General features: G+C 53.5%; 12 protein-coding genes across 12 annotated transcripts; 5 read left to right on the plus strand and 7 right to left on the minus strand.

Annotated features, from left to right (window-relative positions):
- Positions 1–345: 345 nt before the first annotated feature.
- Positions 346–2107, minus strand: APUU_70038A (Zn(II)2Cys6 transcription factor; the record flags this gene model as incomplete). The annotated part of the gene is made up of 2 exons (XM_041694866.1): positions 346–2010; positions 2060–2107. 2 exons carry the CDS (start codon positions 2105–2107, stop codon positions 346–348), a joined length of 1713 nt encoding a protein of 570 aa, XP_041560654.1.
- Positions 2108–2504: 397 nt separating this feature from the next.
- APUU_70039S (uncharacterized protein) lies at positions 2505–4205 on the plus strand (the record flags this gene model as incomplete). Its single annotated transcript, XM_041694867.1, has 4 exons — positions 2505–2971; positions 3026–3588; positions 3633–3833; positions 3877–4205. The coding sequence occupies 4 exons, from the start codon at positions 2505–2507 to the stop codon at positions 4203–4205; spliced, it is 1560 nt and encodes a 519-aa protein (XP_041560655.1).
- Positions 4206–4362: 157 nt separating this feature from the next.
- Positions 4363–5439, plus strand: APUU_70040S (carbon-nitrogen hydrolase family protein; the record flags this gene model as incomplete). The annotated part of the gene is made up of 1 exon (XM_041694869.1): positions 4363–5439. One exon carries the CDS (start codon positions 4363–4365, stop codon positions 5437–5439), a length of 1077 nt encoding a protein of 358 aa, XP_041560656.1.
- A 97-nt stretch (positions 5440–5536) lies between these two features.
- Positions 5537–7115, minus strand: APUU_70041A (uncharacterized protein; the record flags this gene model as incomplete). The annotated part of the gene is made up of 2 exons (XM_041694870.1): positions 5537–6939; positions 6986–7115. 2 exons carry the CDS (start codon positions 7113–7115, stop codon positions 5537–5539), a joined length of 1533 nt encoding a protein of 510 aa, XP_041560657.1.
- Positions 7116–7220: 105 nt separating this feature from the next.
- Positions 7221–9047, plus strand: APUU_70042S (uncharacterized protein; the record flags this gene model as incomplete). Its single annotated transcript, XM_041694871.1, has 3 exons — positions 7221–7450; positions 7494–7577; positions 7628–9047. 3 exons carry the CDS (start codon positions 7221–7223, stop codon positions 9045–9047), a joined length of 1734 nt encoding a protein of 577 aa, XP_041560658.1.
- Positions 9048–9329: 282 nt separating this feature from the next.
- On the minus strand, positions 9330–11894 carry APUU_70043A (uncharacterized protein; the record flags this gene model as incomplete). The annotated part of the gene is made up of 1 exon (XM_041694872.1): positions 9330–11894. The coding sequence occupies one exon, from the start codon at positions 11892–11894 to the stop codon at positions 9330–9332; it is 2565 nt and encodes an 854-aa protein (XP_041560659.1).
- Positions 11895–12153: 259 nt separating this feature from the next.
- Positions 12154–13335, plus strand: APUU_70044S (uncharacterized protein; the record flags this gene model as incomplete). Its single annotated transcript, XM_041694873.1, has 1 exon — positions 12154–13335. The coding sequence occupies one exon, from the start codon at positions 12154–12156 to the stop codon at positions 13333–13335; it is 1182 nt and encodes a 393-aa protein (XP_041560660.1).
- A 274-nt stretch (positions 13336–13609) lies between these two features.
- APUU_70045A (uncharacterized protein) lies at positions 13610–19865 on the minus strand (the record flags this gene model as incomplete). The annotated part of the gene is made up of 4 exons (XM_041694874.1): positions 13610–18657; positions 18711–18986; positions 19039–19375; positions 19431–19865. 4 exons carry the CDS (start codon positions 19863–19865, stop codon positions 13610–13612), a joined length of 6096 nt encoding a protein of 2031 aa, XP_041560661.1.
- Positions 19866–20794: 929 nt separating this feature from the next.
- APUU_70046S (uncharacterized protein) lies at positions 20795–21309 on the plus strand (the record flags this gene model as incomplete). Its single annotated transcript, XM_041694875.1, has 2 exons — positions 20795–20967; positions 21027–21309. The coding sequence occupies 2 exons, from the start codon at positions 20795–20797 to the stop codon at positions 21307–21309; spliced, it is 456 nt and encodes a 151-aa protein (XP_041560662.1).
- A 63-nt stretch (positions 21310–21372) lies between these two features.
- Positions 21373–23350, minus strand: APUU_70047A (fungal specific transcription factor domain-containing protein; the record flags this gene model as incomplete). The annotated part of the gene is made up of 4 exons (XM_041694876.1): positions 21373–21797; positions 21852–22078; positions 22129–22527; positions 22581–23350. The coding sequence occupies 4 exons, from the start codon at positions 23348–23350 to the stop codon at positions 21373–21375; spliced, it is 1821 nt and encodes a 606-aa protein (XP_041560663.1).
- Positions 23351–24067: 717 nt separating this feature from the next.
- Positions 24068–25395, minus strand: APUU_70048A (uncharacterized protein; the record flags this gene model as incomplete). Its single annotated transcript, XM_041694877.1, has 6 exons — positions 24068–24229; positions 24278–24453; positions 24504–25021; positions 25072–25173; positions 25218–25252; positions 25300–25395. The coding sequence occupies 6 exons, from the start codon at positions 25393–25395 to the stop codon at positions 24068–24070; spliced, it is 1089 nt and encodes a 362-aa protein (XP_041560664.1).
- Positions 25396–25441: 46 nt separating this feature from the next.
- Positions 25442–26124, minus strand: APUU_70049A (FAD-binding oxidoreductase; the record flags this gene model as incomplete). The annotated part of the gene is made up of 3 exons (XM_041694878.1): positions 25442–25554; positions 25603–25795; positions 25843–26124. 3 exons carry the CDS (start codon positions 26122–26124, stop codon positions 25442–25444), a joined length of 588 nt encoding a protein of 195 aa, XP_041560665.1.
- Positions 26125–26335: the final 211 nt, after the last annotated feature.

The following is a 26335-nucleotide window of genomic DNA, read 5'->3' on the forward strand; positions in this document are numbered from 1 at the left end:
ACAGAGGGAAGAGCTTGACTGAACATGCACTACCCATGAGCGGCCGATGGGGAGATGGGGGAAATATGGATTTTCCATGTTATCTACTGAGAAATGTTACTGTCCGAAGCCCAAATGGTCTTTGGAGGAAGTTCGTGGAGTATCAAGCGCCGTGGTGGACACCGGATGTCGGCGGCAGTCGGCGCCAGCGACATGATATTGGCAGGGAACAACGGGCCCAGACGTTGAGGAATAAAACACATTAGTCTAATCAAGTACAGATATTCGTCATACAGCTGATAGTTCAAACGACAGTCTAGAGACCTGCACCCATAATCCGCCCGTCCGTAAATAGCACACCAGGGCTCACCGAGTCAGTTCGTATCCCCCGTCCACAAAGTTGGCCTGGCGAATCAAACTATGGACCGCAAGTTGACTATGTCGGTGGCGAGCACTATCACCGTGTACAGAATGCCCGCCGACTTCCGGCGTACCCACTGACTGCACCAGCCGTTCGAGATCAGCAATGATATCCTGCGCCCATGGCGTCGCCGAGAAGAACTTGTAAAGGATCTCAAGAGCCGTAGCCGCGCTACCCCTGGCACTCTCCGTAGTTATGCGTGTATTCTCGCTGGGAAGAGACGACAGAAATAGGGTCAGTCGCGCTGCTTGGTAGGTGCAGACAGCCACATAAAGGGGCAACAAGGGTACATCTGCTTCTTTGAGTACGCCACACAGGATCTTAAATATGAGCTGTACGTGGATACGGCACATCTCAGCCGCATGGTGACGAAAATTAACATCTGTCGCGTCCATGATCACCGTTGGGACTGCCTCGGCATAGCCAGGTAAGAATATGCGGTAGAGGTCGCAGTGCACTTGATGCCAGGAGAGCGAGGCCATAAGATACCGAGCAAACCATCGCGACCCCTTCATCTTTAGCGGCTGACGCGCAGCAGATATAGAAAAATCGGCGGTCAGTTCCAGGTCTGAATGCAATCGCCAGAGATCGTTTTGGATCTCCTGAACCAGCCCCGGCAGTTCCACCAAATGCTTATCCGATATAGCCAGCTGGCGGGTCAGTCGCATCACGTCCCTTTGGATCTTGGATACCTGGAAGCAGGCAGCCAGAAGGTTTGGGTGTGTTTGTGGTTCACGTAGGCCAGTATACTCCTCTTCGGAGGATGGTAGCTGCTGGTAGACGATGGCATAGGGCATGGTTTCATACTCGGGCAGTCCAACAGAAAAGATGCCGTCCACACTGGTTAGAGCCCAGAGTACACGACGACGTGTTTCCTGTGCGACAAACCCCAACTCGGGCCGTTCGTAGTTGAGCCGTAGGGCTGTGGCAGATCGCGCAGCCATCCCGGCCAGCATATAGGCCCGGGAGAACTCGCCGGTCTGGATATGATAGTGGACTACTAGCAACAGAGTCTGGACGCGAATAATGGATGGCTGGTGTAGATGTTCCCAGATCTCCGTCTCTACTCGGTGGATCCATGACTTACACTCCTGCAGCAACAGTTGGTCTGATGATAGATAGACGTTGGTGACAGCGGCCAGCACCAGAGTAAGCGAGTGATCCAGAGTACCACTAGCACAATGCTGTCGAATGGAGGGCTCGTGCAGAAACGAGAACGAGAGAATGGGATATAGATGGAGGAAGAAGCGGTCGATGGCGTCGAGTATTTCCTGACGGCGGATGGGAAACAGCGGACTCGACGAGCCACCCATATCCTTGGACTCATTCAGAGGCTTCGACGACTCAACTGCTGTTTCTGAGAGGTCTGAAGATGCATATCGACATCGTTTCTGGCGCCGACGACAATTGTCGCATTCAGGCAGTTCGCCCGAGCAGCGCGCCTTGAGACGCTTACACGCCAGACATGCTCGGCTTGCGCGCCGACGCTCTGGGGGTGCAGACTGCGCATTCTTCTGGTCTTTCTTCTGCCCTGAAGGCTGCTTGAACGAACAGGCAAACTGAAGTCTTTCGCAGCTGCCGCAGGTATCCTGTTGCCGGTCGCATCGGACCTGTTCTTGTCAGCCATTGCACCATAAAGGCTTTGAATCTCGGGCCTACCTTGCGATATCGACACTGTAGACATGGAGAACGCCCAGGACGAGGCATGACGGCTGTCGGTCAGTTATATCATTCTCGCTGCAGGTTTTCTCTCCGGCGTCGGTACGAGACGGCGAGTCATGTCGGCCACTGCGCGGGGAAAGACGACAACTGGGGTCAAGATGGCGAACTCAGGAGAGTCTCCGATTGGCCGGTTCAGTTGAATCTGGGGGTTGGAATGCTGAGTGTCTCCTGAGTCCGTTCTGGCCTGTCCTCTCGCTGTTGTTTCCGACTGCCGCCGACTGCCGTGTATCGACTTCAATATACTTGCTGCTCAGCACGAGAGCCTGGGTACCATATGGCATCATCATGGCTGGCATGGATACTATATAATCGGTAATTCCCATACTCTGCATCCTAGCACTGCACTGCCAGTACTTGTTGCATCCGCTGCGGTATCTTCTACATGATGGCCGACGCAAAGATAGTTCACGCGACGCCAACAGAGCTCAAAAACACCCAGACCGAGCAGGTTGATGCTGGCAGACGGTCAGAGACTAAGATCAGCGTCCGAGATGCCTTGCGATACTATCGGCCGGCGGTGATGTGGTCCGTCCTGATCTCGCTTACCACCGTCATGGAGTCTTACGATATGCAAATCGTACACTCGTTCTATGCATTTCCCCAGTTCCAAGAGAAATACGGCGTTCCTCTAGAAGGTGGTGGCTACAGCATCCCGGCCAAATGGCAGCTTGGTCTCAACCTGGTGGCCCTTATAGGGTTGATGCTGGGTACCTTCGCCAACGGCTGGGCGTCTGAAGCATTTGGCGCGAGAAAAGTCATCATGGTCTCGCTGGTTTGTTTGACTGGGTTTATAACAATTACATTCCTGGCTCCGTCGATTGAAGTGCTTCTCGTGGGTGAGCTACTATGGTACGCTCCCTGTTCTCCTATCGCCCTGTGCGGTTTTAATGTCTTCATTTTCAGCTCGATTCCATGGGGCTTCTTCGCTGCTGCCACCCCGTCGTATGCCTCGGAAATATGCCCTATGGTACTGCGTGGGTACTTGACAACATTCGTGAACCTGTGTTGGGTTATGGGGAGACTCCTATCCACCGGCGTCCTGACCGGCACTCTAGACATTCCCTCGCAGTGGTCGTACCGACTTCCCTTTGCCTTACAGTGGGCATTCCCACTTCCCTTGTTTATTGCAACCTGGTTTGCCCCGGAGTCTCCCTGGTGGCTTGTCCGCAAGGGACGCGTGGAGGAGGCTGAAGCGTCGCTGCAACGAACCATCTCTGCACCAGATGGAGTCATTGACACGAAGCCCATCATCGCCATGATCCAAAACACAATCCAAACAGAACACGACATGCAGATTGGAAGCTCCTACCGCGAGTGCTTCCAGGGGACCAACCGCCGACGGTCCGAGATCTCAATCATCAGCTGGGGATGTCAGTTACTTCCAGGCTGGGCCATCCAGAACTATATTACCTACTTTTTCACTCTTGCTGGCTTGTCGTCCGGTGACTCGTTTAAAATTACCCTTGGTATGCCCCGTCCCGACGACTCTGTCCATGAGCTAACAATATAGGAACCATTTCTCTCGCGTTCATCGGCACTTGTCTGTCGTGGGTATTCCAAACGCACATCGGCCGCCGCACCATCTACATTACGGGACTTATATCCATGCTGCCGCTGATGTTGGTGGTCGCCTTCCTGGGCGTAGCACCTGCATCGTCTGGCATTCAATGGGCCCAGTGTGCGCTACTCATGATCTGGTTCTTCTGCTATGGTAAGTGTGCCATTCCTTCCCAGCTCCCAGCTAATCCATCCAGGATGCACAATCGGCCCTATTCCATATGCAATCGCAGCGGAAATCGGAGCCAGCAATCTCAGGATGAAGACAATCGCCCTCGGTCGGGGCACATACTACATCCTGTCAGTCCTCAACTCGGTGGTGGCTCCGTACATGCTCAACCCCACAGAGGGAAATCTGAAAGGAAAGGCCGCGTTTCCTGCTGCAGTGTTCACCGTTCTTCTCCTGATCTGGGCGTTCTTCAGGCTTCCCGAGACCAAGGGGATGACGACGGAGACGCTGGACCATCTGTTCCACCAGGAGGTCGCAGCGAGGAAATTCAAGGACGAGGCGAAGCGATTCCAGTAGTACAAGTCGAGCATAAATATTTGTATCTCTATACTTTATATATTTATAGAGCGGCAGTGGCGGGAACTGCGGGAACTTCCGCCTCCAACAGCAAATCAATGATATTTAAACAAACATTCCCGTATCAAATACTCCAATTTATCAATTAAGGAACACAATGACGGTCACTCGAGTCGCCGCCTGCCATGCTGCCCCCGTCTTCCTTTCAGCCAGAAAGACCACCGACAAGGCCATCAAGCTGATCCACGAGGCCGCACGCAATAAAGCCCAGCTGGTGGTCTTCCCTGAGACGTTCATCCCCGCATTCCCCGTCTGGAGCGCCCTGCGCGCACCCACCGAGAACCACGACCTCTTCCAGGGCATGGCCACCGAGTCCATCTACGCCGATGGGGAAGAAATCAACGCCATCCGCGCAGCTGCTCAAGCCACCAAGACACTCGTCAGCGTAGGCATCTCGGAAAAATCCCGCTTTAGCACCGCAACCCTCTACAACTCCAACCTCCTCATCGACCGCACGGGCGCAGTTCTCACACACCACCGCAAACTGATGCCCACTTTCTTCGAGAAACTCACCTGGAGTCCGGGCGACGGTCACGGCCTACGCGTCTCTCAAACTGCCCACGGGAACATCGGCAACCTGATCTGTGGAGAGAATACCAACCCGCTCGCCCGGTACTCGCTGATGGCCCAGGCTGAGCAGATCCATATCTCGACCTGGCCGGCTATCTGGCCGACGAGAGTTCCATCCGAGTCTGCTGGTACGGCGGCGAACTACGATAATGTCGCCGCGAACCGGACCCGTGCTGCGGCGCACTGCTTCGAGGCGAAGTGTTTCGGCGTTCTATGTGCGGGTTTTCTCGATAACGAGGCAATTGGTACCATAACCTCAGGGGCAGCTAACGAAGACTCAGTCCGGGGTGCGCTTGAAGGATCTCCCCGTGGCGCATCCATGTTCCTGGACCCAACAGGTGCATTGCACCCGGCATATACACTCTCTAACGCCGGAGAGCAGCAGGATAAGGAATTCCTGCAGCATGAGGAGGGGATAATTTATGCAGACTTGGACTTGGAGCGGTGCGTCGAGGGGAAGCAGTATCATGATGTCGTGGGTGGGTATCAGCGCCTGGATGTCTTCCAGTTGCAGGTTAATCGGACGCGCTCGGATCCCGTTATTTTTAGGGATGAGGCAGTTGAGAAGCGGGAGAATGAACTGGCTATGAAGGTGGATGAGTAGATTTTGAAGTTGGCCTACTGCTATGGTTGAAGTTAGTCAAGTTATAGTATATATCACTTTTCACTATTTGATCCATTCTCACCCCCAGTAGCCATCACTACTCTTTAGATTCAGTCCACGGTTTAACCACACGCTCATCCAACTCAGTCCCTTGAGTGAGTGCACCGACTCCATCGAACCTCAGGGCGACATCCTCCAAGGACAGCCCTCGGGTCTCGGGATACCAGAAGAAGGTAATGCCAAACCAAGATATCAACAAGCAAACATACACAATGTAGTACTTCCACCCAATCGCATCCATTGCAATCGGATTCACAAAGGTATTGAAAATAACAGCCACAATACACGACATCCAGGCGACCATGAGCCCACGCGAGCGCAGTCTAAACGGCCAGATCTCGCACGGGTACGCAGTCAACAGCGGCGTCAGCGCAATATCATACCCAGCAAAGTAGACAAAGATAAACGGAACCATCGCGATGCCCGTCGGCGAACTGCCGGAAGACTCGAACGAGTCATTCAGGCCGGTCATGACAATGTAGCTCACCAGCATAACGCCAGCAGAAAGCAGGAACAGCTTCCGGCGACCCATCCGGTCCACAGAGAGCGCAGCACCAAGAGCAAAGAACAAATTCCAGATCTGCAGACACGCAGAGATTAGCAGCTGGTCGCCGGTCTTGGTCACTCCGACAGCTTGCAGCACGAGCGAGAGATAGTAAGAAAGCGGACCGTTTCCAGCCCACTGGTTATAGAAGCCCAGGGTGACGGTGATGAATAGACGGTGACGGTTTCCAGGCGTGCGGATAAGCTCGGCATACGTGGAATCCTTCTCTTCTTCGAACTCGACAGCAATCGCCTGCTGGATCCCACGGAGCTCGCCGTCTACCCACGGAGCGGCCTCATCGCCACCGGCATGGTGATCAACCAGGGCCCTTCGTGCCTCGGGGATCCGTCCAACAGACACCATCCATCGTGGACTCTCCGGAACCAGGAGTAGGCCAGGAAGAGCCAGAGTTGGCATCAGGAACTGCAAGATATTGGGGAATCGCCAGGCCCAGCTGGAGCCCCAGGAGCGCGTAGCAAACGTCACCCAAGCAGCAACAATACTCCCGATATAGTAGCTTGTCATATACAGCGCGCTGGCAATTCCGCGATGAGAAGGATACGCCACCTCCGTGATGAGCACAGGCGTGGCGTTATTCATCCACCCCATACTTGCACCGGTGAACAGACGCGCAATGATAAAGCAGGTGGAATTGGGCGACGCCGTCTGCATGACGGTACCGATAATCAGACATATATAGCCAAGGAAGATACCTCTCTTGCGCCCATAGCGATTTGCGACCGTGGCTGCTGCTAGAGTAGTGGTTGCAGCGCCGACCCAGTATAGGGCATTCACGAAGCCGAGCCAGACACTGCTGGGATTCTCCATGAACTCGAGCCAGCGAGGGAGAGCCTGCAAGCCGTTGAGGAGCAAGCTGTCGTAGCCATTGGTGCTTGCTGAGTTTGTTAGTAGCTGCTGTTTGCAGGAGCGCATGCGCCTTACATAGAAACGTCAGGCAAACTATTCCCATATTCAATTTCGCCAGGTAAGCGTACTCCCACCAGCCACGTGGAGGAGCTTCGGGGGAAGTGATAACGGCATTCGTGTCGACTGAGCTGTCCTTAGGGGCCATGGTGCGATATCTCAGCAATGGAGCTCGAGAGCATTGTCAAGATGCTGCGTTATATAGAGCCCAGCCAGGAATACTCACCTCCACACTGGCACCAGCGAAAGAGTCATGCGGAGATATACGGGGGACCTTACTCCAATATTCCACTGCCCTGTGGAGAATCAGTGCCGCCAGTTCCACCTTTCTCTTATCTCTGGTACATCAAGGCGGTTCAGGCGGTTCTCGTCCGCCTCGTCCTCCTTAACATACCTCCCTCCTGTTCCGCCAACATACATGGATGTCCACCCCCAGCGAGCTCGGAGACGAGCGGCTATTGCCTGCAACTACTGCCGCAGGAGGTAAGACTCTTATCTGTACTCTTGTCAACCGCTGACCGGACAGGAAACGCCGCTGTGACGGGGCTCAGCCGACATGCTCGCTCTGCCAGTCAGCCAACAAACACTGCTCCTATCCTACTCCGATCACGTACGTTTGCACCGGGCATTTGGATCAGTTTATCCAAGCTAATGGTTCAGACTCGTCGATGATGACCCGCCCATTCCCGGTCGTCTCGCCCAGCTGGAGTCTGTTCTAGCTGACCATACGCGCACCCTCCAAGCCCTCCAGGTCAATACGCCCTTGCAGACTGACAGCGAGATTATTAGACGGGCCCATGATGTCGAAGCGGAGATACCGGCCGTCATGCCGCCGCCAGGAATGGACGCTGCGACGCCAGTGGATTATCTGGCGCCCATGACGATTCCTATCGGACACGCCACAACAACCGGGAACCTCTTGCAGGCTAGGCCAGTGAAGGCCTTGATCGGTGACTATCCAAGTGATATCTTTCTACGGATCGAGCAGAAACGCCCAGTGCCCCCAGAGCTCTCGCTTGCTGTCCGGCCAGGGGTCGCTGCCCTGCCGGCACTGGACTCGGCTTCGATCACGACGCTGGTCGAGCACTATTTTCAATTCGTCCATCCACGGCATCCCATACTCAAACGGGATGAGATAGAAATGATGGTTAGCTCTTTGGATCCACAGTCACCAGAGTGGAGCAATGAATGGGCGCTCCTCTTGATGATGTTAGCTGTAGCCCAGGCACATCGGAACCTCTGTTTTGAACCAGGGAATAATCTGCCTGGGACAGAGTATCTCCACCCTGGTGTGCAGTTTCTTCTCCAGACGTGGGCGGATGCATGTACCACCAATGTCTTGCTATCGCAGGCATTCCTTCTCGCGGCATTGTACTATGCCTCCCTGTGCCGGCCTCTTCAAACATGGCGACTGGCCCATATGGCCTCGACCAATATCCAGCACGCCTTTTTCCAGCAGCCTGATCAACAAGACGAAAGCCTGCTTCGGACATGCTGGGCTGTGTTTCTGCTGGAATGCGACCTCGTGGCCGAGTACCACCTCCCCCGGAGTGGCATCGAAAACCTTGTCGACCAGCTGCCGTATCCTGACTGTGGCCCAATGGCGGAGGTATACGAGTCCTCCTGGCTGGCTATCATCTCATCGCGAAAGCTCCTCAATCGAATACACTGCACCATGTACGCCACCCACTCCTTCGTGTGGGACAGTAAGCTCACCCACGATCTTCCGTCCCCTGTCCCTCGCCCCCTGCTGGCCTTGTCAGACGAGCTATCTCACCAGCTGCAGACTTGGTGGGACCTCGTACCCGAATCGTTGAGACCAGAACTCAATAAAGACAATCCCAGCCCCGAAGAAGGAATCCTGCTGCTCCGATTCCATGCTTGCGGGGATATCATCACCCGGCCATTTCTCCACCATGTATGCTCTTACGCAAGCAAATCGCGGCCCCCGGGCGAGATCCTCAACCTGGCGCGAGCTTGTATTGAGCATTGCCGAGCCTTTCTGCATAGGGTTCCCAGTGTACTTGGTCACAGACACCCCTTGGCCGTAGTTTACCTGCATTCGTGCGATTACCCTTGACACCCCGGATACTATGTGAGACTAATACACTTTAGAACCCTGGCCGCGATTATCAATTTAGCCCTTGCATCGCATTGCTGCTGGCTGTGGGACGATGTGTCGGATATAGATGGTCTGGAAGGCAAGGTAATAGGTATACTGGAGCAATGGGCACAGCTGGCACCCAGCGCTGAAGCGATGCTGCGCCTGGTGGTTGCTTTGAGGGATAAGGGGAGGATTGTACGTATGATGAGATAGGAAACCGTCTGGACAAATTTATATTCAGCTAAACCCTACTTGATACTACTCTACAATAATATCAACTGTTGCAGATATATCCCGCGAGCTATTCCCAACGAAGCACTGGTACACGCCAGTGTCTACCCTCCATCCAGCGCTTTCAACATCATACCAGGAAAAGGCGGTTGAATCGAGTGTAATATCAATCCTCTCTTCCTGGCCAGGAGCCACCGTGACCTTCTCAAACCCAGCCAGTCCCTTCTCCACCCTCTGCCCCTCAGGTACGGCATTCGAGGACGAAACGTAGACTTGCACCACTTCCTTTCCAACACGGCTGCCTGTGTTCGTCACAAGTGCAGACAGTCGGGCAGCCCTGGATCCGTCTGCAGCGACACTTCCATGCACCTGCACATCGCTGACAGCAAACATCGTATAGGAAAGTCCAAACCCAAACGGCCAGAGTGGCTCCAGGTCCTTCGCATCAAACCAGCGATACCCGACCATCACGCCCTCGCCATACTCAGCCTTATCTGTCTGCGCATTACCCGGGAACCATGGATGCGAGCCGTGGTCTTCAATGCGCCGTGGGAAAGTAATGGGCAGTTTTCCTGATGGATTGACGGACCCCAAAAGCACCGCGGCCAGGGCATTGCCATTTTCCTGACCCTGATACCAGGCCTGGACGATGGCAGGAACCCGGTTCACCCACGGCATGGAGACTGCGCATGCAGACTGCGTAACAACGACGGTGCTTTCATTTATAGCCGCAACCGCCTGGATGAGCTCGTCTGTCCGCCCCGGGAGCGATAGAGAAGTACGATCACAGCCTTCGCGCTCAGTGTCATTGTTATGCCCGGCAATTACAACTGCCAGATCCGCTGTCTTTGCAGCATGCACGGCAGCCGCAAACATGGCCTCCTCGTCGTGCTGGATGAGCATGCCAACCCGAACACCAGCAATGCGATGGAACAGCGTATTATCATGCGGTCTTGTAGGCGGGGGGACAACAACATTGTCGATCCTGAAGGTGTACTTTCTGCCTGCATCGAGGTGCATCGTGGCCGATTTGTCCGGGCTACTGCAGTTCATGAAATTGGCGCATATTTGTGTCCATTCCATATTGTCAATCAGCAGCTCGTTGTCCACAAAGAACTTTGCTTTCCCCGTATTCGACAGGCTGAAGTCGTAGTAGCCACTGGTCGTCGGTGTAAACAGTCCCCTGGCACGGAAACTAAACGGCTTCCCCTTGAGCTGGCCGGGGATGTCCCCGTCGCTCATCAGATAGACCAGTGAGTCCTGCCAGTACGTCGTGGCGACGACGCTTCCGTCCAGGGAATGCCCGTGATAGAAGTCCACTTGCACGCCTTGCACGCTGTCATCAGGTGTTGTCAGGATGCTGCCCATCAAGGGGAGATGGAGATGGGTTAGGATACCTGGCTCGTAGACCACCTCCAGCTGCGGATTGATGCTCTTCGCGGCGTTGACAAGCGAGTCGTATGGGTTGGTCACGTAGTAAGGGTTCACGATGGCACTTCCACTCCCCCCAGCTGTCGGCGTCTTCGCATTGGGTCCGATGATGGCGATCTTGGTGAGTTTTGCTGATTGTATGGGGAGTATCCGGTCCTCGTTCTTGAGCAGCACAATTCCATCCTCTGCTGTCTCTCGAGCGGTATTTCGATACTGAGGACAGTCCTCCGTTTCCTCGCCGCTCATGATGTTGATGTCTTTGGTCTCTGCATGCACACCTCCACCTGCAGCAAGGCGCCCTGCCCGATGAAGAGTGTCCAGCATCCGTCGGACCGATGCATCGATATCCCCTTCGGACACCTGTCCAGCCTTCACGGCCTTCACTAGCGCTGGCCCATAGCGAAGAGCCGGACCAGGCATCTCCAGGTCTGTGGAGGCCCTGATACTCTCGATTGTTGAATTCAATCCACCCCAGTCACTCATCACTAGCCCTTCATACCCCCACTCTTCGCGCAGAATACCACGCACCAAGGCCCGACTGCAGTCCGCATGAACCCCATTGACCTTGGGATAACTGGTCATAGCCGTCCAAGGATCCGCAGCGAGCGCCATATGAAACGGCTTGAGATAAACCTCCCTCAACGTGCGCTCATCAATGCTCTCGTCCATATTGAACCGCCTTGTCTCCTGGTCATTCGCTACAAAATGCTTCATACAGGCACCAACCCCTTCACTCTGCACACCAGAGATATACGCAGTGGCCAAACCCCCCGTCAAAAAGGGATCCTCCCCGAAATTCTCAAAGTTGCGTCCCCCAAAGGAGCTTCGACTAAGATTCATCGTTGGCGCAAGCAGAACATGCGCCTGTTTGTTCCGTGCCTCGGCGCCTAGAACCGCTCCTATGCGCTGCACAAGCTCCTTATCGAACGTTGCTGCGAGCGAAATCCCGCAGGGAATGAACGTTGTGCGCGAGCCATTTGTCCACTTGGCGCCGCGGACGCCAGCTGGCCCATCTGTTGTTTTGAGGGATTGGATTCCCAGTCGTGGGATGGGCGTGGTCTCCCACATATTCTTCCCAGAGAGCAGTGCGCATTTCTCTGCGAGGGTTAACTGCGAGAGGAGGGTGTTGATTGTGGACTCTGACTCTGCTGTGGCTGCCATTTTGCTGTACGGGCGGTGCGTGCATGGTAAAATGTGACACAGGTAGGAATGTCATTCTTAAGTACAATTCCTTCAGTGCTACTGTGAATGACTGGTTATATTGGCGGAGAAGGCGGTTTATACCGCTGGTGACTCCATCAACCTGGCGGGCCACAGCCGCCTGCATCCGCCGGACTTCTTTCTTATACGAGTTCCCCGCTGTTAACTGCAGTGTGAGTATCCTTTATTTGGCCATTCTATTAAGCAACACCACTTCACCATGGCGCAAGGTGCTAACCCAGGCAGCGTCGCTGTCGCGAGCTTCGCCAACATGTTCAGCGTCGGAACCACCTACGCCCTTAGCATCCTCCAGGCGGAAGTACACAGACTCCTAGGCATCCATCATGCCTGGTCCTATGCTCCATTCGCCTTTGCAACAATTGGTCTGTCTATCGGCGTTGCAACGTGCACCTCGTTAACTGAGCGAAGTAGCGCTCGAACCGTCGCAGCAGCTGGTACTATTCTCTGGGGTCTTGCAGTCATTCTTGCAGGCCATTTCCTAGCATCTTTATCCTTCGAAGGCATCATCGTCTCTTTCATGATCGGTGGAATTGGAGTTGGATGGACATACCTAGCTGTCGTTGTGTGGATCGGGGAGAGTCTTCCAGCGCAGTCTCTAGCGAGAACCGCCATCGGGCCTCTGGGCTTTTCGTCTGGGGCTGCAGCGTGCACGATGGCTTCACATTTCTTCCAAGTCGGCAGCCTCAATGGAGCTGAGATCGGAACTGCCCTGAAATGCGCAGGATCAGGGTTCATCACTGTGGGCGTAACGACACTCATTCTCGTCCCAGGAGACGGCAATATAACGACGCACACACCGAACTATCCAGCGAAGCCACCACCATCCTTCAACCGCGCGTTCTTCCAGCTGCTGCTATTCATGAATTCCCTCCCAGGAATGGCCCTCTTCGCTTCTCTTCTCCCGGTCGTCTCAAACCACACTCGCTTCGCTACTGGATTCACCCTTCCCTGCTGTCTGATGGCACTCGCACTTGGAGGCCTGCTATCACCAACCCTCAGTGCGCGACTCAGCCCAAGAACACTCTTCATGTCCCTCTTCTGCCTCCGAGGCCTGCTCCTGACTACGTTCTCTCAAACAAGACACCCAGCGGTGTTTCTCGCAACTGTTGCAACCGTGTTCTTTGCCCATGGACTTGGGTTCAGCACCCTTCCTGGTATTATCAATAGCCGACTTGGTCCTGATGCTGTGTTCTCTCATCACTATGGCTTAATCCTTACAACATGGGGTCTGGCCGGCGTTGTTGGGAGTTTGCTTAATGCCTTCCTCGCTTCCTCCGGAGATTTCACACCCGTCAGCCTTGTCCTGGGTCTCGCTATGCTTGCTTTTGGATGTACTTTGGGTTGGACCTCGCTGTTCCCCTGCCAGTGCATCATCAATTAGTTGCTTACTTGTCTTGCAATGGATGTCATTAGCCCCGAGTCTACCGTTCACGCTGCCGGCGCTGGAAACATGATTCAATCAATGCGGTTTGTGGTTTGCTATGTTTGTATACTGAACACAAATTCTCCAGAGTAATCAAGTTATTTCAAGCTTCTTTAACGAGAGAATTACAATCATGTACAAGTCGCTTCCTCCTTCCCGGCTGCAAGTTAAGATGTCAATATGTAACAAGCACTTTTGTTCACACAGAAACACGTAAAGAGAGCACCAACGGCTAAACCGTAATAGCCAAAGAATTCAAATCCAATCTGGGATACGACTTCAAAGCAATCAAGTCATCACTGGCCTCTGCACGCCCAGAGCCAAACTGCTTGAGATTCCACTTATCCACCCCTTCGACACCCTTCAGGTCGTTGCCGAACGCCGTAAACAGATCCGAGTTCAACTGCTCGTACTCCTTATAATCCTTGGGCCAGTTGCCCAGCCTCTCGATTGCAAGTTTAAGGAGATGCAGGTGCTTCCTGGCCCGTTTTCCTGAGGACTCAGCGCCACTCTCCCCTCCAGGACTGGATGGCTCAGAGCTTGACGGGCTAGGAGACCCATCTGTGCCTGCGATGCTCGCAGAGCTGGGATCGACCAGGGCCCGCAGGGAATTCTCATGCAATCCAGCAGCCTTCTTATAGTACTGGTATGCCAGCTCGCGCTGGTCCTCCTTGTTCTGGTAGCCCTGGGCAGTGCTAGTATACATCTGCGACAGGAGGACGCTCATCTCCACAGTACTGGGATGCGTCGGCCCATGAACCCGTGCACAGTTGTATACAATATCCTCAGCCAACCGGATGGCAGAGGTATACTCGCCCACCAAGTACCTGGTAACCACGAGCATGCGGCCCAGCGCGAGCGTGTATCCTCCATTCGCCTGGGGCGGGGACGAAATCTGACGCTTCGTCCACAACGAGGTAAGCAGCCACGAGAGACTGCGGTAATCCTTCTGCTTATCGAGGACCTTGATAAGATTGTTAAGATGCACAGCGTCCAGCTGGCTGAGGTCGATGTTCTTCCCCTTGCAGTGCCGGAGCATCTCCTTGCAGATCGTCTCCGATATATTGATCAGATCCTGTTCGAACCGAGACCCGGACTGTGGCTGGACAACCCATGCTGAGATCGCGAGACCCATCTTGAAGACGAGCTTCATGGTGGTCATGGTCGCGAACCCGTCGTGGGCCTGGATGTATCTGAACGACGCCAGCGCGAGATCCGCTGCCGCCTGGTGCTCGTTTATCGAAAGGCGATGCACCACTCCATCGTGAGAGGCAAGGGCTACAGACCGCAGGAAGTTCTGCGACGAGTGTGTGCGGAAATGCTCGAGAATTGTGGACAGGAAGACGGTGGCCTGTCGTCGGTTGAGATCGAGGACTTCGCCCTCGCGCGACATGAAGAAGTCCGTGAATCGCTCCATCAGCAACTGTGAGCTAGGAACATCACCCCGCAGATTAAAAAGCTCCTCCAGATGAGAAACAGTAGGCAGGATTCCCTGGAGACTGGTCGATTTCGATCGAGCTTCTGCGTGGAATCGCTCAAAGTAGACAGACTCCGCCATCAGCGAAGAATAAATCTCGTTCATGGTAAGCGACAGCTCTCTTCCGTCGCGGAGACTGTATTCAAGCTGCGCGAGGAAGAGCAGGCTCTGGTGCTTGCTAGAAGTTATGCGATACTTGGCCGACGTGCTTCCCGTGATGACCTGGCGGTGGATTTCCTGGGCCAACTCTCTTGCGCGTTGGATTTGTCCTATATTTCTATATCCGATAGCAATGCTCTTAGCAGCCCTAATAATTTCGGCAGACGAGCTGTCTGATTTGAGGATATGACTAGCAGCGTCGTGGAGGAGTACTGTTGCGCTTTGAATATTGTTCTGCTGAGCATACAGCGACACCAAGCTCTCCATCTGAGACAGAGAAGCCTCGTGGGTCCATCCATACGTTGCCAGCGTAGTGGTCAGGGTTTGCTGAGTAGTGGTGACGGTTGGGCGTTTTCCTTGAGAGGTGTGGTCCGTCTTCGACTGATCTTCTCGCTCTTCAGAAATTCCGTCGATGGTTGCTCTAATATCTTCGTAATCAATGTCTGTCTCTTCCGAATGCATCTGGAGGAGCTCCTTGTACAGCTTCACTGCCTCAGCCTCGTATTCCTTGGACGTCTGGGAGATATGCGCCAGTGTCTTGGTTGCTTCGATTGTAATAACCGCCTTGGTGCCAAACACAGCCAGACAAGCCTTTCGATACTCCGCAGTCACATCGTGGATAACACGGAACTCGGCATTGGTCATATGCAGGCAGTGGATATAGCGCTCGTACACCGATTTGACGAACTTGTCATTGCGCAGCCTGGGGTTGATGTTGGGATGGTGGAGGGTCTTGAACAGAATGCTGCCGGGCTGGAGTGCAGCCTTGTAGCGCTTTTGGTTGACAAGCTCTGTCGTGAGTATAACCAGGGGCTCAAACGCTTCTGGCGTGCAAGTATCCGAGTTCTTGTTCAGGATGTCGAAGATGCGCTGGTAATAGTCCACACAGACAGTTCCCGGGCGGGTCAGATCAGCCAACGTCCAGAGCTGTTTAAGTACAGCTGGATGGCCGTCTCCGAAGCGGCTCGTGTAGTCCTTCAGGATATCATTGTGGATGGAAACAAGCTTGTCCGTCTGGCGACTGCGCTCGTAGAGATTGACAAGCCCCCTTGTAATGCCGTCGAACAGCTCATTGCCGCCGACCTTGCGATCACGCTGGACTGCATGGTACAGCCGGAGGCAGATATCCTCTTCCTTTGCTGGATTGCGTCTGTAACGGTAGCAGAGTCTCAATCGTTGAGCCAAGTCAATAGAATACTGCACGTTGCTGCGTGGGAAAGCCACATCATTGACGGAGCGCACAAAGAAAGACGGCCAGGCGCCTTGCAATGCCTGTTTCAGTGTCCTTGTGGCATCCTTCCATCGGTGCTGTGACATGTACAACTTGACCAGTTTGTCAATAGCTGTAGCAGAGAGATCGGAGCCACTGTTGGCCATTTCCTGGAGATCCGACTCCGTCATGGCCGAAGTAGACCCCTGGAGGACCTCTGTGGACGTGGATACAATGGTCTCCTGGATCTCCTTGTGCAGGTGGTCTTCGCGACTGGTATGGTGCGAGCATTGCTTCAACACACTCAAGGCCTGCGAGGACAGCCCGACGGACCTCATCCGCTTTGCAATGCCAGTGAACTGCGAGACCACTTCCTGGGAGCTCGACATTGTCTGCCCATGTTCTTCCCAGAAGCTAGAAAGTACCGAGGCCACCTCGCTGTCTCTCCTTTGAGACTTGAGGAAGTCAGAGTACGCCATGATGGCTTTGATATTGCGCAGCTCTGACTCGATAGAATTATGCACTCGGTTGTCCTTACTGGTCTGCTGCCAGATGTCTACATAAGTCTGTTCTGCAGCCGTTATCTTGCCCTCGCGGATCTCCTTTTCAGCCTTTGAGAGAAGCGACTGCAGGTTGAACGTTGTGGTAATGGCAATGTCGTCCTGGAAAGTCTCATCCAGAGTCAAGACAGTGCCATGCTCCACAGAGTCCTTCCGCCCATGAAGCTGAACAACCAGGGACTGCTCCGAAGGCCTGCGAGTGTTTGTTGTTTCCTGCTGTGACTCGCTGGTGCTGCCCTGGATCAGGGTTGTGATTTCCTGGGCCTTGTGCGTTTGACCGATTGCTTGGTAGTGCTCTGAAAGCTGCGATAGGGTCGACATGACCATCTCGCTCGAACCGCCATAGTGGACTTTGTAACATTCAACCAGGACTTGAAGCATCTCAGTCCTCTTTGTCATAATCTCAGACTTGCTCATCGTGGTCTTCTTCTCAGTAAAGTCGAGGAAGTGCTTCGTCATGCGCATCGTAATGAGATGGTGCACCGTGAGAACCGCCTGGCAGATCTTTGCAGCATTGTAGAATACCTCGCTCGCCTGCACCGGCTGTACATCCTGCACTGTCTGGAAAAAGAGCGCCTGGCACAGGGTTGCCTGCAGGGTAGCAGGGTCCTTCGCTCCCAGGACCTTCTGGTACAAATGACCCTGCGTGGTATGCAACGACAGCAGCGACGGGGTTGGCTTTCTCTTCCACACTGTCATTTCGAGCATAGGCACCAAGGGACTGGTCGGGAAGACCTGGCTCAAGGCCTGCCCGGCTTTGGATATTTCCTGGTCTGTGTCACAACCAAAAGCTATTCTGGTATGGCCCAGCCAGTATCGCAGGGAAAAGTCCAGCAGAGGGTGCTTTTCCAGGAGGACTTGAGCCTGCTGAGGATCTGGGGTATCCAGCGAGGGCTCCTCCTTTCCTGTGACGGTGTGCTTGATGTAGATTGCCATCCTGCGAATCAAGTCAAGCTGCGTGTCCTTGATCGCTGGAATAGACTTGTCGTTGCTGATGATGTTGCAGATAGCACTGCGAAATTGGCCATGCCGCAGATACACCATATTGTTCTGATAGAAGACGAGGGGCGCGAAGGGCTTTAGGAGGTTAAGGGGTGCGACCTTTTGTTCAACAATGGCGCCCTTGTCTGGCTGAATCGAAAGAAGACTCGACAGCTCTGAGACCGTCAAGGGTCGTGCAGCGGTAGCAAGCCAGGCAACTATCTTCACTCCAGCTTGAGATGCATTGGATTTCAGCGTCTGATACACCAAGTTGCCAACACTATGGTTTGCCTTGACAAAGCTGCCGATATCCTTCACCAAGGACCGAGTCTTGGACGTGTCGTCGTCCCGGATTCGTTTAGACGCGAGTTTGGCCCAAAGGAATGAGCCCTCTGCAGCCTTCACCATCCGGTGCACGCAGACCTCCTGGTCCTCTGCGCTGAGCGAGTTGTAGGACGGAGAGTGATGGAAAACAGTCCGGACCACCGCAGCAACGTCATCCGAGATGAGGTCTGGGGTTATATTAACAGTGGACTGTTTAGGGAAGACATCGTGCTTCTCAGATCCGGTCACAATCAGCTTCAGATTCTCAACATCGGAGCTTGCACCCCTAAGGCCTTTGAGCAGAACATCCTGTCCACAGGTAGACTCGTCTGTTCCGTCGACAATGAGCACAGTCGGCTTGGAGCCCTGCATGGTGGAATGAAGACCGCTCTTCACAGCAGCCCAGAGCAAGTCCGCGTACTCTTCGTCATTGACGGTCTTTGTGCAGCGCTGATAAGTGTCTGAGAGGGATTTGTAAAGGCCGACGTTTCCAACCCTGACTGCGAACAGTTCAGAGAGAATAGTTTTGGCAACAGCCTGGGGAGTTGTCAGGGCAGGGATTCGGCCATCTAGTTTCTTATATTAGCCTGTAGCGATAATATCCGCTCGCGTGGAGACTTACTGATTGGGACAAAGATAGACTGGTACGAGACACCCCCAATAGGGCTCTGGAGGTGGTCATTGATTACTGTTGCAAGAATGGACTTCCCCGAGCCTGGTCTACCAGTGATGGCTAGTGTTTTCTGGTCACCTTTCATGAACCGCGTCAGATGCGGCGCCACCCAGAGACATGTTGACTCTTCGCGGTCTTGGGCGAATTGCGATGTATACTTTGTGATATGCTCGAGCACGGTATCCTCGGGCTGGAGCCACTCTCTGAGCGTCTTGACATCGGTCACTGCCATAATTGATTAACACCACCAACACATGCTGGTTAAGGGGAGATATACCTTGATGTCCGAGGCCCTCCTGGGAGACCTGGTGCTGCCACATCAGCTCAGCCACGTCTTCACAACGAGCCTGAAAGCTCTCAATAAGCTCAGAGAAGGTGTTGTGAATATCAATCGCAACAGACCCAGATGTGATATCCGTGAGAGACTTTTGGAAATGGGACGCAATCTCCACAACCAACGTCACCAGATCGCCAACAGCAAGGGTAACCTGGTCTCTGATGCTGCGAGAGACAGGGAACAATTCCGCGCGGCCCATGAGGTGGTGTAGATCTGTTGAGCATCGATAGAAGAAATTAAACAGGTCCATCAGCGCTTCACTGTTCTCCTCGCCTAGCTGTATTCACATATCAATTAGCGTAAATACCTCCCCATTCTGCAGCTGAACATACCCCGAGGAGCGTGGCGCAATAGATATAAGCCAGCTGCGTCGCGGTCTGGCTGTCACCAGCAAACGGCTGGATCCCTAACTCAAAGGAATGGAGTCGCTCGACGAAAAGCCTTGCTCGCACAAGGACTTTGTCATAGCTGCTGCCCTCAGGGGGCAACTTGCGCATGCGCTCTGAGCGGATCCAGTCCAGGATCCTCTCATGGCTGGCGCTGTTGACGCTGGAAGGGTCCATGATGTGGGATTTTCGGTACTCTATAGTACGGGAGAGGTCATGCAGGGCGGTGCTTGTTTCACTAGAGGTTGTCCTTGAACGAAAGGAGGAGGAGATGGTAGAAGCACCATTCACGTCTGGAATACCAGGAACCCACCTGGTATGCGTGAGAGAAGTAGGGGACTCAAACGAATTATGGACATGAGCTTGGAAGGAGGTCGCCATTGTACTGGTATAGCGTCCTTGCTTTATATCATCAGATATAATTAGAATGGAATTAATAGCAATAGCAATAATTATCAGTGGATAAACAACCCCCAGCCACCAACAGAATCCCCGTCCTCCTTTATTGTTAGCGACTTGACAAAAGTCCCAACATCACGGCCACGTCAAGCTGTGCGGGGAGGAGTGCTATCTCTGATTACTGTTTGCGGCCAAAACAGTCGTATGATCATACGCGGGGCTCCAGTTCATGGCCAGCGCATTGTTATGAACCCATGGGGGTTGGTTCCAGGGTTCAGCCTGCTGTGGGTGTTTGGTTCGCAGTCGGGTCGGTCGGGAGGTGAGCATCCTACCAAGATCTGGGGCTGTGAACCACGGTTCTACCGGTCTATTTCTACCGGAAGTGCTGTTCCGACCTCATGAAGTAACCCTGATATAAGCGGTATGTCATGGCGGTCGCTGGGACTATACATGGGCTATGATGGCCGCCTTCTCTTAGGGCTGGGAGTCATGGGATGTACGGAGTCGTCGCCACTGAATCTTCTCCTCGGAGGCATTTCTTCAACCAATGCGAGAAGTCAGCCAGGTAATAGTACGACGATCAGTGGCTCTGCTCCATGGAATTATCATCCATATCCCGGCTGGCTCATTGGCTGAGGCCTGTTATTGACACCATCCATGATGCTCATGATGCTCTCTTGATGCTTAGAAACACGCCAACGGCGTCTTCATGAGAGCACTTTCCATTCTGGGTATTACGTGCGGTCTCAATTAGCCTGGACATTGCAAACCAGCACTCAGATGGACATCCTGACATCAGTATAGCGAAGTCCAGTCGTAACATCGGCACTTGTGGTACGGGCGCGACCCAGCAGTCGATTTAGAACCGGCGGCACACCCCGATCCCAGGTATTTAGACATCACCATCTCGGATGTATCGTGCGTTCTGGAGGCCCTGTATCTACGTCCCTTCATTCATTGCTACACTATATTCGAAGCTCTGTGGTTTCATTGTCCGGCTTATAGCAGAACCCCCTCCGCCGCCACCTGCACCTGCACCTACACCTGCACCCCTACCCCCAGCTAAAATGGCTGACCCTGTCAGGTAGGTCTATCGATGTAGAGACACTAAACCAACGTCTGGACACTTATAATGAGAAATAGTACCGTGGACCAACCGGATGAGGAAAACGAGGCCCAGCCTGATACTGGAGCCGATGGCCCCAAAAAGGATACAGGAAAGGGATCTAAACCCTTGGTCGAAGATGAGCCTCCCCCTAGTGGTCCTTGGGGAAACAGATGTGTGACGACTCGGCGGGCTGGAATGAAGAGGCCACCAGAGGGGGACTCAAGTCTGAATGTCCGGATCAATATGGATCTCAGAGCGGATGTTGCGTTGGAACTCCATGCTGTGCTTCAAGGTGATATTACTATCGGTTTATTCTAGTGTAGCCAGACTTTTACCACCGTATTCCTCGGTATGATAATAATAAACTGGTGATATAATTGCTCAAAACAGGCTCGGCAAAAGAAGGCCCTCGTCCATCTCCTGTAGAAACTGAGCTGGGAGCATGATATCCTCGATGCCATTATCCCAGTTCATGACCAATGGGTCAAGGGCGTTGACGAATGCACTATGGTAAGCATCTACTCCGGGTGGCTGTCCTTGACTCTGGTCATCCCACACCATGCCATTAAGGTCATTCTGTTCAGTTCTGTTCTCTGTCGCCGAAGCACGCACCGTCTGACTCTGCGCTTGCTTCAGTCCTGTCAGTGCAATCTCGTAGTCCCTTGCTGATGGATGAGCCTCCACCATCCGTTGTAAGGTTTCGATGCAGTTTCCCCAAGCATATTCTCTGCGTGCCCTGTCTATTCCATCAAGGGGCCCGTCGCTGCAATTGGCGAGAAGCAGTATGATCCCGGCACTGACCAAATCTACACAGGTTAGCTATCACTGTTCATGATGTATACAATAAGGGGGAGTAATACAGAATATCCCATACCACCAAGCCCCTGACGCATCCTGTGTAGTCGCCCTGGACAGCGATTCTATCAAGTCGCAAGCCGCCTCGACGCAGCCCGCGGCACAGTTGGCTCGGCATAGCATGGACCATCTCTGCGCGCCTGGCTTTGCATTCCCTGCACCTGGACTGCTTGTCGATGCACAGTACTCGCTAAACGCAGGTCGGTATAACAATAGTCGCAGATGCAGGAATCTATATCTGTGAGCGATGCAACATGCAACCGGGAGCACCGCACGACCTACCTAGCATGGAGGACATTGGATAGCCTCGTGCAAACTGGGTCGCTACCCAATTCGTCTTGGGTTTGGATGGGTGAGCGCCATTGTAAAGCCGGGTGAAGCGACTCCTCGAATTCATCGAGTGCCCGGTCAACCTCTAGCACAGCCTGAAAATCCACCTCCGCCCTCCTGGATGTCTCCCCTGACTGGGCACTATGATAGACTGTTGACAGGGTCTTCCCCAAGATCCCAATCAGCCTCGTATTCTCATACATGAACTGGTTCCCTGATATCGTGCCCGGCGGCTGCTCGACCGGTCCTTCCGCATCTACAGCTAAGTATCTGTCGTCGATCGGAGACGGTAGAGGAACGTTGTAAGGGACAGGGGTCATCGCAGGCCGTCCCATGGTCATACTGACGATACTTGAAGCCAGTGTAAGCAGAGGCCGACAATAAAGAAAACAATATAGACCTACATATCCATATGGACACAAGCGCACCACGCCCTCCAGCGCATCTCCCTCTCCAGTCTCGTCATATCGTTACGATTCCGGCGGAGATGCAGCCCAAGCCCGATCGACATGCGGTACGCCATTCCGACAATATTCCAGCATCGCTTTGGGTAGGCAGTACACTGCAGATACATAGCAACTAGCAGGAGAGCCTGGACATGGGCGAGACTCCCGCTGTCAAAGATATCGATACTGATCAACCCCTTCATGCGTTCGTAAAACATCCGCGAGGTTGCTCGCTTCTCCTGCGACGGCATATTAGAAAACTCGCATGCGATCGCGAACATGGCATTCAGTGCGCAGTAGAACATTGTTGGCGGGCAGTCTCTCCCGCCTATCCCAACATCGGGGAGGAAGTCGTCCAGCGGTTCACCCTGGTTGGTTTGGCTCTTCCAGATAAGTTCATAGGACGCAAGGAAGGACTCCTTGTGGATCCAGGGATAGAACAAATGCGAGGTCGTAAAGAAGGTGTTGAGCAGCCAGTTCGCTGTCTTCCGCGGGGGGAGAGAGTAGTCGTCGGAAAGCAAAGACGACGGACCAGGTCCGCTGCACGAGATACTACATGCGTTAGTCGAGGCCGCAGTGCGTGGTCTGTCGTCAGATTGTCTCAGTTGAGGCCATTGGCGTCCAGGAGTGGCGTGGGCGCATTCTTGGACGAGCGAAACCAGGGAGCTCTGGCCGTAGTACTGGTCTCTGATGTCTGCATCTCGGATCTCAGTCACCGCAGCGCCCATGGCACTGATTGATCCAGATAGCGGCGGTGTCTGAGGCGATGGGTAGTGTTCACAGTGCTCCTGATGCCGGGAGGCAGGTAGAGCCGGGTCCCCTCTGGCAGCTGCAGTCGGGCCTGGCACCAGAGGTTGGTATGGATGTATATCGCTCGCAGGTGCTGAGCCTTGTGCTGAGCCTTCGAGTTTCTCTCCCGGCTATTTCATTTTTAATTTAGCTATTTTTTGGAGGTGATTATTGTTTACTTATATATATATATATGAAATATTATTTGTGTATATAATTGAATTATTTCTTTCTAATATAAACAGTTAATAATATTTATATATAATAAATTAATTTGAAATAAAATAAATCGTAAAACTTGGCCGTCTCGGTGATCACCATGTACTCGCAGAGCTCCTGGACAGTGCCTCGTCGATGGCACGCACCGCATACTGGACGATTCCCATCGCATCGCACTTTGCGCTCTCGACAGGACCTGCAGGCCAGCGGGGCTCTCCTCCGCTTGGGCGAGCGAGGGTTATCGGCCTGTCCGCGTTTTAGTATTGGAAAAAGCTCCGCAGCGACCAACATACACTACTGGGGGTGCGTGGCATGGTTCTCCTACGAGCAGAGTGCGGGGTGGGAAACACCCGGGGTGGGACAGTGGGAAGGGATATAATCATATATTTGGTGCTGGGCAGTTCCCGATCCAAATGCCGACTCGGCAATTATCCGGACTATTTATGGCTGGCAGGATTATGCAGATCGAATATCTTTCCCGGGTTCATCAGCCAGTGTGGATCCAGCGCTGTCTTGACCGTCTTCATGACCTGCAGCGAGCCCTCGCCCACTTCGTCTACCATGAACTCCTTCTTTCCCAGCCCAACGCCGTGTTCGCCCTATACCCATTAGCCACGGCACCACGATGTAGAGGGAGGGGGGCGAACTGTGCATGTCCCTTCCATCTCCAATGCTCGTCGGACCATGTCGTGCACGCACTTGCTCACTAGCCCGCGCTCTCTGTCTCCATCAAACAGGATTGTCTCGTGGAAGTTGCCGTCGCCAATGTGGCCCAGCATACTGCCAAACAGCCCTAAGTCGTCCAGGTCGCGCTTCGAAATTTCTGCATCACCATCAACACCGACCTTGTTTCAGTGGGAAATAGTCACATACCAACCAGTTCTGGCACCCTGGACAAGGGCACTGCAACGTCTGTCGACCAGACTTCGCTCCCGGTCTCCCTCATGCACATCATACTCCAGAGAGCCTGCTTTCTTGCAGACCAGAGTGCCTCCTGCTTTGCCTTGTCCTGCTCAACCTCAAAGTTACTACCACCATTGTGCAGTACAATCGCACGCACCCCGTCGATGTTATCCTGGACACTCAACCCGCTCCCGCTGAATTTGAAAAACAGCGTGGGCGCTGCTTTCCACTGCCGACCAGTTCCTCCCATTTGGTTCACCACGTCCATCTGAACGTCGTCCAGGATCTCCACTGCCCCGACCGGTATCCCTGCGTGGACTACTTGAATCGCTGCGGTGGCGGCATCCCTCATCGTCGAGAATGTCGTTACGGCAACCCCTGTTTGCTCTGGGATTGTGGCGAGTTTCAGGGTTGCTTCAGTCACAAATCCGAGGGTCCCTTCTGATCCGGTGAACAGGCCATTCAGGTTGTAGCCAGCTGAAGACTTGCTGCGCGTAGTCAGTCAGACACTGCCTGGCACCCAGCTGAATGCACTTACCGCGGTCGTTTCCTCGTCTTGATGATGCGCCCGTCTGCCAGGACCACCGTCAGGTTGACGATCCAGTCCTTCATTGTACCGTAGCGAACAGCATTTGTGCCACTGTCCTGTTAGCCATAGCCCGTCCAGACGTTTCAGGAACTAACCTGCAATTTGTTGCAATCATTCCTCCAACTTTCGCCTGTTCCTTGCGTTAGCTAACTCCTATTGATGCGCGCTGTCACTCACTGGCGGCCCTGGGTCAACCGGGAAGAACAGTCCACTGTCCTCGATGGAGGCGTTCATCTCCATCCACGATACCGATGGCTGAACAGCGATATCCATGCTGGGGTTATAAGTCTGCTACCCAACAAACCGGGCAGGAATATGCTTACTCGTCGGGATGAAACTCTACAATGCGGTCCATGTGTAGAAAGTCCACACTGACTCCACCAAACGGAGCAGAGAAATGCCCTTCCACACTCGACCCCCCGGAATACGGAACTGGAGAATAAGCCTACGCTCTCACCGTAAGCAATAATACGGACTCACTCATGGGAACTCTGTATTCATGACATATCCTCGCGATCGTCGCCACCTCTTCAGTTGATTTCGGAAATGCCACAGCCACAGGAAGGCTGTCGATATTGATAGATGACCACTCGGAATATCCATGAGTGACGAGGTCCTCGTCGTCAGTGCTGATGCTTTCTTCTCCAAGTTTACGTTGGATCTCGCTCACTGCCTAGAAATCTTAGTAGATGGTATGAATGTCGCTGGTATGATACTCACCTTTCGCATCTCCTCCCTCGTGGCGTAGACCATTTCCTTCTCATTTCGCGTATCCTGGCTTTGTGGGTGATAGAGTATCACACTCCCAGTCACAATTGAGCCCAACCCAGCTGCTAAGAGTAAGTTTATCCAAGGACTCGTGCTTCGTCGCTGAGGCTCTGGGCCATTATTGATTGGTACTGGGCGAGACAACTGTGCGGCTGCAAACCGAGTACTCGCAATCTGCCGAGTCAGAAACCGATGTCTGAATTGCAAACGTAATCCTCGTATTATGCTGGACATCTTCGGCAAAAATAAGTCTTCCGATTTAATGCCAGAGATTGTGCCAGTCAGCCACTATATGAGGGCTCGGCGGAGTACCAGCCCTTCAGTCTAGGAATAGGAATTTGAACGCTTCGTTTAGCAGCCGGGAATTTTCCGGTCCCTCTTGGATCTTTGTATAATCGGAATTAGTTCCGCCTCCTCCTTGTCATTGCAGTTGTTGGCGTGTTAG

This window comes from Aspergillus puulaauensis, chromosome 7, assembly GCF_016861865.1.
Source record: "Aspergillus puulaauensis MK2 DNA, chromosome 7, nearly complete sequence".
Classification (NCBI taxonomy): domain Eukaryota; kingdom Fungi; phylum Ascomycota; class Eurotiomycetes; order Eurotiales; family Aspergillaceae; genus Aspergillus; species Aspergillus puulaauensis.